Source organism: Euleptes europaea, chromosome 17, assembly GCF_029931775.1.
Source record: "Euleptes europaea isolate rEulEur1 chromosome 17, rEulEur1.hap1, whole genome shotgun sequence".
NCBI lineage: Eukaryota > Metazoa > Chordata > Lepidosauria > Squamata > Sphaerodactylidae > Euleptes > Euleptes europaea.
Genome location: NC_079328.1, coordinates 19,290,520 through 19,301,375, shown reverse-complemented (window position 1 = coordinate 19,301,375; position 10,856 = coordinate 19,290,520). Strand labels below are relative to the sequence as shown.

Here is a 10,856-nt window from a genome sequence, read left to right as displayed (position 1 = left end):
AGGAAGAAAATAGATTCCTTTGAAATGTAGGGTTGGAGGAAAGAGTTACGGATATCGTGGACTGCCAAAAAAAAAAAAAAAAAAATCAGTGGATTATAGATCAAATCAAGCCTGAACTGACCCTAGAAGCTAAAATGACTAAACTGAGGCTGTTGTATTTTGGCCACATTATGAGAAGACAAGAGTCACTGGAAAAGATAGTCATGCTAGGAAAAGTTGAGGGCAGCAGGAAAAGAGGAAGACCCAACAAGAGATGGATTGACTCAATAAAGGAAGCCACAGCCTTCAATTTGCAATATCTGAGCAAGGCTGTCAAAGATAGAACGTTTTGGAGGACTTTCATTCATAGGGTCGCCATGAGTCGGAAGCGACTTGATGGCACTTAACACACACACACATAATTTTACCTTTTCCACCCAACCTTAGGTACCCAGCTCTTGGTTTTTTAGGTTGGGTTTCTTCGCCGCCCCTTTTTTTTTTGTTCAGCTGCTGCTAAAAATGACAGCTCCTGTGTCAAACTGACCCCCTTCCCCTTTGTAATGTATAGTACTACTTGGTTAAAGGATTTCCTTGTCTCAGGCCACATAAGGTGGCTGCCACTCGCTGGGTGGGGAAGTGCGTCAAACTAGCCTACGCACAGCCTTCATTATAACTCTCATTCAGTCCAATCACACAGGTATCCAGCTCTGGGGAAGAGCGGAGAGGCTTCAGTTTTGCCCCTGAACAACCCTCCAGCAATTGAGGAAAGGTGGAGGCAAAGTTGTCTTTGGTGGGAGGGAGATGTGGAAAACTTGGGGAAACAGGGAAGAAATGGAAGAGATCAAACTTGTTCCTTGAACACATGAAGCTACCTTATACTGAACCAGACCCTTGGTCCATCAAAGTCAGTATTTGCTCAGACCAGCAGTGGCTCTCCAGGGTCTCGGGCAGAGGTCTTTCCCATCACCTACTTGCCTAGTCCCTTTAACTGGAGATGCTGGGGATTGAACCTGGGAACTTCTGCATGCCAAACAAAAGTTCTACCACCGAGCCATGGTTCCTTGGACTACCCAAGAATCAAACAACTTGGATAATGCGACCTGCGTCGAATGTGACACGTAGTTAGTCGAGATTTGACAATCCCTCAGTGTTGCTATATGTTTTTGTGGCTCTTGTTGGCTGCAGGCGTTAGAGATCATGTGATGTAGTGACGAAATGGGAGCTGAGGCCTTGAAGATCCCTGGTTTGGACTGCCTCTGCCGTGAACTCTGCACCCTGAAGCATGCCTCTCTTTCTGTCCGCGCCCTGTATCTGGAATAATTCTAGTGGCGTTTCTTGCAGGATGCTGGTAAAGAAAACTGAGAACATAGAGGGCTTTTCAGTACTCCAGAAATATTAAATAAAAGCTAAACATGGCTATTACTGAGAATTCACATTGACTTTGGTCTGACAAAGCCATTACTGTGGTCTCTATCTAATTTTGCATAATGTAGTGCAGTATGATAGACAAGGACAGTCTTATTAGAGAGATTTTAACACTTGCAATCTGAGAAGGTGCAATTCGAAAACGGGGGGGTGTCTAATCATATTTGATGATGAAGTATTCTGAAACACAAACCGTTCAAAATAGACTAAATTGTTTAATTTTTTAAAAACACAAGAGGAAGAGTTGGTTTTTATATGCCGACTTTCTCTACCACTTAAGGAAGAATCAAACCGGCTTACAATCACCTTCCCTTCCCCTCCCCACAACAGACACCCTGTGAGATAGATAGGGCTGAGAGAGTGCGACTAGCCCGAGGTCACCCAGCTGGCTTCATGTGTAGGAGTGGGGAAACAAATCCAGTTCACCAGATTAGCCTCTGCCACTCATGTGGACGAGTGGGGAATCAAACCCGGTTCTCCAGAGCAGAGCCCACCACTCCAAACCACCGCCCTTAACTACTACACCAAGCTGGCTCTCAAACAGCTCTGTTCCATCTAGCCGTCAGTAATATGAGCTGTTCACCTCTACATTGCATCTGGAATATTTCCCCTTACAAGCTATCGTTAACCACTGTGTATCTGATGAACTGCCTGGGTCCGGACACCCCTCTGCGCCGTGGCTTGTAGCGACCCCTCCTCCTTCGGCGGCATCCCGCTGCAAGAAGAATACCGCAACAGCAAATCAAAACCAGGGAAGAGCAAAGCACCATGGGGAGTAACCAGGTCCCCCTTTCTACCCCTTCCCAGGCGGGTCGCTGGCCTTCATTATCCGACGTGTAATTCCTCCCGCTGTAGCCTTTGGATTCATTCAAGTGTTGTTTGCTGCTATTCAGATGGGCTGGGCTGGGCATGTGGGATAACATCTTAATGGGCGTGAGTATAGGAGTAGGAAGCAAAGATGCGTTGTCTGAATTAGCTGTGGAGCCCTTCGTTCTTGAAATAATATTTGTCACTTCAGTGAAAGGCTCTTTGGACGGTGCAGTTGTAGATCTGAAATGTGTGGTGGATAAAAGCTTGTGGATCGAGTTGTTTTCGGGATTATGGCTGCTGCTGCTGCTGGCTACCAGGTCTTGGACCATTGTAGAAGAAGAGGCTGTGGTCGGAAGGCACCGGGAACTCATTGACGCATCCTGGCATTTTTCTGAGTCTGCAGCTCTTGCGTTGCTGTGCCTTTCCCATTTATTAAAAGTTCTGGTGTTCGGCTCTTTAAAAGACAGCTTCTCAAATACAAGAAGATCCGGATCAATTCCTGTCAAACCAGAAACCCAACACAAAATTAATGTGGTTTTTCTCCCCCCAGGGCCGTACCCAAATTCAGCTCGGCACATTCCTGAACATGCCAGCTTTTGTGATTGTATAAGGCAGTATTCCTGCATAGCGTGTGTTTCATGGCTTCCCCTTTTGCTTCTTCATCTTCTGGGTTTACTTCTATATTTGTTAGGTCCCTGGCCAAGGCAAAACTTGGTTTCAATCAACATACAGTACAGTAACAGAGTCACAGTTAAAACAGTGAATTAAAATGGAAGACTTGTAACTGCCTAAAGTATTCATCTCTTGGCCCCAAAGCTGGTCAAAGCTTGGCCCCAAAACAGGTGTCTTTCCCTAAAATCCTGCAGGGAGGAGCTTTCCCAAGAATTCAGGAGATTACTCACCACAAATGAGCTATGGCCTTCCCAGGTCCCTGCCCACTGAATCTCCCAACTCGTCAGATCATGACAAATGGTACAAATGCCCCCAAAGGTACAAAAGTTAAAACCCAAATTATTTAAAATATGCACAAGGGAAGAAGAGTTGGTATTTATACCCCGCTAGAGTCTCAAAGCAGCTTGCAACCACCTTCTCTGCCTCTCCTCACAACAGACACTTTGTGAGGTAGGTGGGGCTGAGAGAGTTCAGAGAGAACTGGGACTAGCCCAAGGTCACCCAGCAGGATTCATGGGTAGGAGTGGGGAAACCAAACCGGTTCACCAGATTAGAGTCCACCTCTCTTTAACCAATACACCATGCTCATCCTGCTTTCTCAATTAAAGAGAAAACATTAATTGAGATGCCACCCTGATTTGATAATAAGACCCTATGTGAGGGAGGAGGCTGTTCTTCAAGGTGCTTCAAAAAATACAGCCGTGGTCTGACCCTGAACCCCTCTCCCCCCAGTGACCTAGAGATATTTGCAAGGGAAGCCAGCGCCCCCATGGAGCATTGACACTGAAGTCTCTCCTTGGTCCAGAATATAGTATTTTGATGCTGACACAGAACAAGTCCAAATGACATCCTCCTAAGGTTGCAGAGAGATCCCTCAGGGTCTCAGGCGGAAGTCCTTCACACCATCTACTTTCCTGGTCCCTTTAACTGGAGATGCCGGAGATTGAACCTGGGACCTTCTGCATGCCAAGCAGATGCTCAACCACTGAGCCACAGCCCCTCCCCCAAACTTATGAAAGTTTGCTAACCCATTTATTCACTTATATATTTCCCCCTGAACTTGTCACAGGGGTGTGTGTTAGACCATTGATTTGAAGCAGAGCAGTGGTGGGCAGAGGAAGGCTAGTTAATTAATATATATATACAGAGTATCCCTTATCCAGAATGGGACCAGAAATGGTCCATATTTTGGATCTTTCCATATATTGAAATATTTTGGAATTTTTACACAATTTTTTACACAATCTTGGAGATGGGAGCCAAATTCATTTGTGTTTTATATACACTTTATACACATAGCCTGAATGTAATTTCAATATTTTAAATTTGTGTACATTGAACCATCAGAAAGCAAAGGTGTAACTATCTTACTAGAACACCAGTATCAGCTGTTAAACAAGAGCAACAACAAACTAACAAAGGCAGGCTTTCAGTCTCCACCTACGATGCAGTGTATGCTGCATTTTATTTTTTTAGGTGCGGGGAAACATTGAAAGCAGGCAGCACGGATCTGCATGCTGGCTCAAAGGGTCCAGTTTTCAGATCAGTCCGGATATGAAATGTCCAGATAAGGGATACTAAACACACACACCTGCATTAAAATCATATTAAAAACAAATAATCCAAGCCACGGGTGCTTCGCTGCTCTACATCCTCCCATCCCAAAACAGCTTTCTTTTTATAAAAGCATGGTGCTGCTGGCCTTGGGAAGCTGCAGTGCTGCAGTCCAAGCTCTGCTCACAACCTGGCTTCGATCCCAACGGAAGTTGGTTTCAGGTAGCTGGCTCAAGGTTGACTCTGCCTTCCATCCTTCCCAGGTCGGTGAAATGAGTACCCAGCTCTCTGGGGGTGAAGTGTAGACGACTGGGAAAGGCAATGGCAAACCACCCTGTAAACAAAGAGGGTTACCGCACTTGTATTCCCAGCGATGTATTAAGAGTTTGAAAATGTTATTAAAAAATACTGTTCGCACTTTGTTTGGCCCCTTTAGCTGTGAAGACGTCTTCCAACCATTTATAAGCCGTGGTATCCAAAAACCCTTTAAAGCCATGTTTTTTATAACATTTTCAAACTCTTAATTCATCGCTGGGAATACAAAGTGCGGTAACCCCCAAAGTCTGCCTAGTAAATGTCAGGATTGTGACATCACCCCATGGGTCAGTAATGACCAGGTACTTGCACAGGGGACTACCTTTACCTTTTACATGCATGTAACAACATGTAATTCACCTCCTTGACACCTTACCTGGTGTGATGTTGTATAATACAACACTACTCCCCGGTTTCAGTATGCAGCTCTCCAGTGCTGGACAATAAGCGTGGAGGCAGGAAAGGCTCTGATTATTGGTTTCAGAGTAGAAAACTGCCAGATTACAGGAAACTGAATAAGGGAAGAAGAAAAGCTTTTAGTTGACCGGACAAAACTCTAGGGAGATTTGTGGCTAGGACTCCCATGTTTTTCAAAAGGAAATCACAGCCCAGTTCTGATTAAGGCCATACAGGATGGATAGAGGGGGTTTAATCCTTTCAGCTCTACTTGCTTTCACCTATTGACAACACATAGACACAGAGAGAGAAGGAACAGAAAATATTTTGCCCATTTATTTATTTTTCCTTTCCAAATTTCCAAGTTCACAGGGGGAAGGAGATTTATTTTGGGCTGCATGCAGGTGAAATCTCTTTTTAAAAACACTGGGAAGATCATATCATGGATTACCCAGTCTTTCATCTAGGTAGGTGTAAGGACAAAGGGGCCTCGATTCTGACTGCATGTGATTCTTTCTCTTTTGCAACAGCTGTGGGGGGGGGGCAGGAAGTCCCCTTTAGTCCTCTGTTGCTATCAAGGCTCACACAATAAAGGAAATGGGAACCTTTTAAAACAAAATACTAGGGCGTTGATTTGAAATCAGAGCTAATGGTTGAGCTCATACCATTACTGAAGCATTGAGCTGACTTGGTAGCTGTCTGCCTTCTAAAGAAACTCAAGAGTTGATTGACACACGGCATTTATGCATACACCTACAAATATACCTCCATTGGAAGAAAAGCCACTTAAGGGGGACGGTCAAGTCTGAAGGAAAGTTTCAAACTTTGTTTAGTGGGATACAGGGTTTATGTCGTTCCAGAAATATAATGATGTTGTTTTTTTGATGATATATAAGAATATATGAGATGGGATTGCGAGGGGAGAGGAATTATGTTACTCAATTGTACAGGGCTCAGAAAAATTATCCGTATAGTAGTACATGGAGAGATGTAAGTGTTAAAACAGAATGAAGAAAAGCACAATTTTAAAGTTCCCAAGATTCAGTCATACTCTTGTTATTGATGGCTAGCCATGATAATTAAATGGAGCCTGCATGTTCAGAGGCAATGGGCTTCTGAAGACCAGGTGCTGGGGACAAAGAACTGGTAAAAGCTTCATGCCTTGATTGTGCATTTTGGGGAAGCATCTAAGTGGCCCCAGTGGGAAACCAAACACTAGACTGGACTTAGTCTGATGAAACAGAACTCTACTTACGTTATTTTCAGCCATTTAGGCAACTAATTCCATGTCTGGATCAACAGCTGATTCAGGGGCATAAGCAGAATTCTGAAATGCCTTATAGTGAAGGATCACGGGTCTTAGGCCATAGCCTCAGAGTGTACAAACTGCAAAGTATGCTACACACAATAGATAGGGTTGCCAGGTCCCTCTTCACCACTGGCGGGAGGTTTTTGGGGCGGAGACTGAGGAGGGGAGGGTTTGGGGAGGGGCTTCAATGCCACAGAGTCCAATTGCCAAAGCAACCATTTTCTCCAGGTGATTTGATCTCTATCGGCTGGAGATCAGTTGTAATAGCAGGAGATCTCCAGCTATTACCTGGAGGTTGGCAATCCCTTCAGCCCTGGTAGCTCCCAACCATACCAGATCTAGACACCAAACCTGCCTGTAACTATTTCCCAATTGCTGTGTTTTATTTCCCCCCCAGACAATTTGATGGCATCCGTTGGCTTATACTGGAGAAAGCAAATAGTGTACTTCTCTCCCAATTAAATGGGAACAAACCCTCTCCCTCATTATCCTGTCCACTAAGAACCAAGCCTGTTCCCACCTACACCAGCCCCATCTTTCACCAAAATTTTGACAGATTATTGGAAAACAGAATGATGTGTATAATCCATACATATATATATACATCTTATGCTGAGTCAGATCCAGATTAAGTTGGCATTGGCAACTTCTTATCAATTCCCTGTACCCGCTGCAGATCCCCTTTGTTTCATTCCTCGGGGTCTCCTATCCCTCAGGAGCAGCACTTCATAGGAACCAGAGGACTACAGTGGGAAGGAAGTAGGGTTTCCGGGTCTCCCCCTACCCCCCGGTTTCCGGCAGGGAATGGGGGGTAGGGTTTCCAGATCCAGGTTGGGAAACTCCTGGAGATTTGGGGATGGAGCCTGAGGAGGACAGGGAACGCAGTGGGGTCCCCCCCCAAAGCATCCATTTTCTCCAAGGGAAGTGATCTCTGTAGTCTGGAGATGAGCTGTAATTCCAAGGGATCCCCAGGTCCCATCTGGAGGCTGGCATCCCTAGAAGGAAGAGGCAGGAGAGTTTCATTCTCCTGATGGGGAATTCAGACTGGATCCAACCCACTGTTCTCAATAGGCTTTTGGCATGCAGAAAGTCCCAGGTTTAATCCTCGGCAACTCCAGTTAAAGGGACTAGGCAAGTCGGTGATGTGAAAGACCTCCACCTGAGACCCTGGAGAGCAGCTGCCTGTCTGAGTAGACAATACTGACTTGATGGACCGAGGGCCTGATTCAGTAGAAAGCTGATTCATGAGTTCATGTGATTCCCCCCCCCTTACCATTCTTGAGGAGGCAGCACATCTGGCTGCACTGTTGGGCTGAGTCTGCTGAGTATATTCTCAAGACGTGTGCCCCTCTCTTCTGCGAGGGCTCCAGATCAATGGTAAGGCCCGGGAACTGACGGATCCAGCAGTTCTTGTAAAATGCGGTGGGGGAGCAGAGGCAGTTTGATCTCCACACCCAGCCCAAAAGCAGGAAAACTTCTGTCATGGCCATCAGCAAAATCATCTCAGTGGAAGTCTTTGCTCCAAAACAGAAGCATAGTCCACCAGAAAGAATGAGCAGAGATGTATCACAATTGCTGGGCTAAAGAGTCTTCTCACAGATAGCGTCCATCAGTCTTCAGTGTACATCTGCAGGAAAGATGAAGTTATTTTCTAACTGGTCGACTGTTTCCAAGGCCTTGGATAGTAATTTATGGAAGGCTGACTGCGAAGGACTCTCCTCTGAACTCTTCCAAAGCCATTTATGATGTTTCATAATGCAGAAGAGAGGTTAGGCATCAATGTCATAAATGTTTTTATTACTTAGCAGTGCCCTTAATGTACTCAAAAGCGTACAAGATAGGATCCTGCAACAGAAGAACCTGCTAAAATAGTCAGTGAGAAAAACTGGAGCGGGGTTGGGGGGAGACAGCTAAAGGCAGCGAGGGATCAGTGTAAGAAAATGAATTGAAACTTGCTTATAGCTGGGACAAGGATTAAGGGGTTAAAGCTGACCAGAAAAGATGGCTTTGGGGGGAAATTTGAAGGAAGAAAAAGGTTGCCCCAAGCAGTCGTCCGGGTGGCTTGGCAAGAGAACTGGCCCTGAAATACCTCTAGCACTGATCTGACTGGTTTTTAGGGGAAGAGGGAGCTGTTCGCAGCGCTTGAAATCATTCTGCTCTTAGCTAATTTCCCTTGTAATTAGTATAAATCAGTCATGACACTCTAAGGGTATGTTAGGGTCAGCACTGTGATCATTTTTTTAAATTCTTTTTTCTTTTCTTTTCTTTTCTTTTACAGACTTGCAGCCACCAGGTGTACGATTTCCAGAGGGAGACTAGCAGAGGATAAGTGTGCGCATGTTTGTGTGCATGCTTTTTCATCCTTCCTCTGAACTGATTTCCTGCTGTGAGTTGCAACTTCCACAATGCTTTTACCCCCATGAGAGGGGAAAATGAAATTAGCAATTGTCAGAGGGAGGGAAAGACTTAAAATGTCCCTCCTCTGGAAATTTCAAACTCAAGCAGCTGTAATTTATAAAAGAAAAAAAAAAGGTCTATGGTTATGGAACTACAGAGAACTACAGGACTTCTCTGAGAAGACAAGCTGCATGCCTTTCTATAGATACTAAAGTTGGACCCCAAAGAACCCTTCTGTTTCTCTAACAGCCCCAACATTATCATTATTATTATTAGTGGTGGTGGTGGTGGTGGTAGTGGTAGTAGTAGTAGTATATCACCTAGTTACTACAGTGACTCAATAGTAATTTGTCTGCTATAAAACAGCTGCTGTAGTATATTATGTTTTCAAGGTAAAACAGCCATGAAGGAGCTAGAAAAGATTTTGAAGTGTAAGGATGTGTCACTGGCCACCAAGAGTAGATTAATTCATGCCATCGTATTCCCTATAACTATGTATGGGTGTGAAAGCTGGAGAGTGAAGAAAGCTGACAGGAAGAAAATAGATTCCTTTGAAATGTGGTGTTGTAGGAGAGTGTTACGGATACCGTGGGCTGCCAAAAAAACAAATCAGTGGGTTATAGATCAAATCAAGCCTGAACTGACCCTAGAAGCTAAAATGACTAAACTGAGGCTATCGTATTTGGGTCACATCATGAGACATCATGAGTCACTGGAAAAGACAATCATGCTAGGAAAAGTTGAGGGCAGCAGGAAAAGACTGACTCAATAAAGGAAGCCACAGCCCTCAATTTGCAAGATCTGAGCAAGGCTGTCAAAGATAGGACATTTTGGAGGACTTTCATTCATAGGGTCACCATGAGTCAGAAGCAACTTTACGGCACTTAACACACACACAGTATATTATGTTATGTTATATTAGAATCATACAGTCAATGTTCACAGAGTTTGGGCATTAGGAAACCAGTGTCATGTAATAGACCAACCTTCTTGTTGACTATGCAAGCCAAACCTTGAGTTAAATTTTTAAAAACTGTACACTGTACCTTGAAAGCCTACATAATCTAACACAAAAAATCAAATGAACAGATACATTTTTTTAACTTTTAAAAATACATGTGTGTGTATCAAGTGACTTATCCTGGTACCTGGACAATAATTTGAGTGGTAACTTAAAGGACACACGGTATAGACAATTCTCTTTCCTTAAAAGGAATAGAAACTTTTTCTTGTACTGATTTCTGTTTGAATCTACGATGTACCTTTCTGTATCAGTTATTACTTCTATTGCAATTGGCGCACCTGGTAAGATTCTAAAAGATCCTAAAGATGAGCATGAAGTCATTCAAAGCCGAGTACAACTCGTAGATTAATGATAAGCATTCAATTTTAATTCGGGTTTTTAATTATTTCCGGCCAAGATGCACATTATTAACTAAGTCACCGCATCTCAGCATTGCCTCCTTCTTCTGCGTTTCACACCTACCTCGTTTGCAGTCAACTTTCTGTACGCAGCAACAAAGCGCGGGTTCGCTCACCGCTGCTCTTTAGCCCTTTCATTCTCAAATTGGAAACAAAACCAGCTACAATCAATATGAATCCTCCATCTGAGGCATGTTTCTAAATACTCTGAAGTTCAATGTTTGTTTGGAATTTCGATCTTTTTAATCCTATTTTGCTGTGCTATACGGGGAAAGACGAAGGAACGGATGGAAAGGATAAAAAGAAACACACACACACACACCCTGCCACAAACATGGCTTTTGTAAAACCCTCCAGAAGTAAGCAGAGTATCAGATTCCTTACCTGAATTCTGTGGAGTTGGCTGTTCCTTGTTCTCCAGCAAGGACAAGCAGAAAGGTAGATTCTGATAGCAAAACGACAGGTAGGATGGCTAAGAGTACTCTGCAGCATTTCACCAAAAAGGAGTTATTGGTACACTCCTGGGTGATGTGACATTATCAAATGCGGGACTTGCTTTAATTCCAGGCACGGATTT

The 10,856-nt window shown here is 44.1% G+C and overlaps 1 protein-coding gene across 1 annotated transcript; it reads right to left on the bottom strand.

The window, feature by feature from the left end:
• Positions 1 to 2,015: 2,015 nt before the first annotated feature.
• MANSC4 (MANSC domain containing 4) lies at positions 2,016 to 7,988 on the bottom strand. Its single transcript, XM_056862535.1, has 3 exons — positions 7,734 to 7,988; positions 5,132 to 5,266; positions 2,016 to 2,713 (listed from the first exon to the last, which is right to left on the bottom strand). Exons 1-3 carry the CDS (start codon positions 7,960 to 7,962, stop codon positions 2,016 to 2,018), a joined length of 1,062 nt encoding a protein of 353 aa, XP_056718513.1. The 5' UTR covers positions 7,963 to 7,988.
• Between the last annotated feature and the right edge of the window lie 2,868 nt (positions 7,989 to 10,856).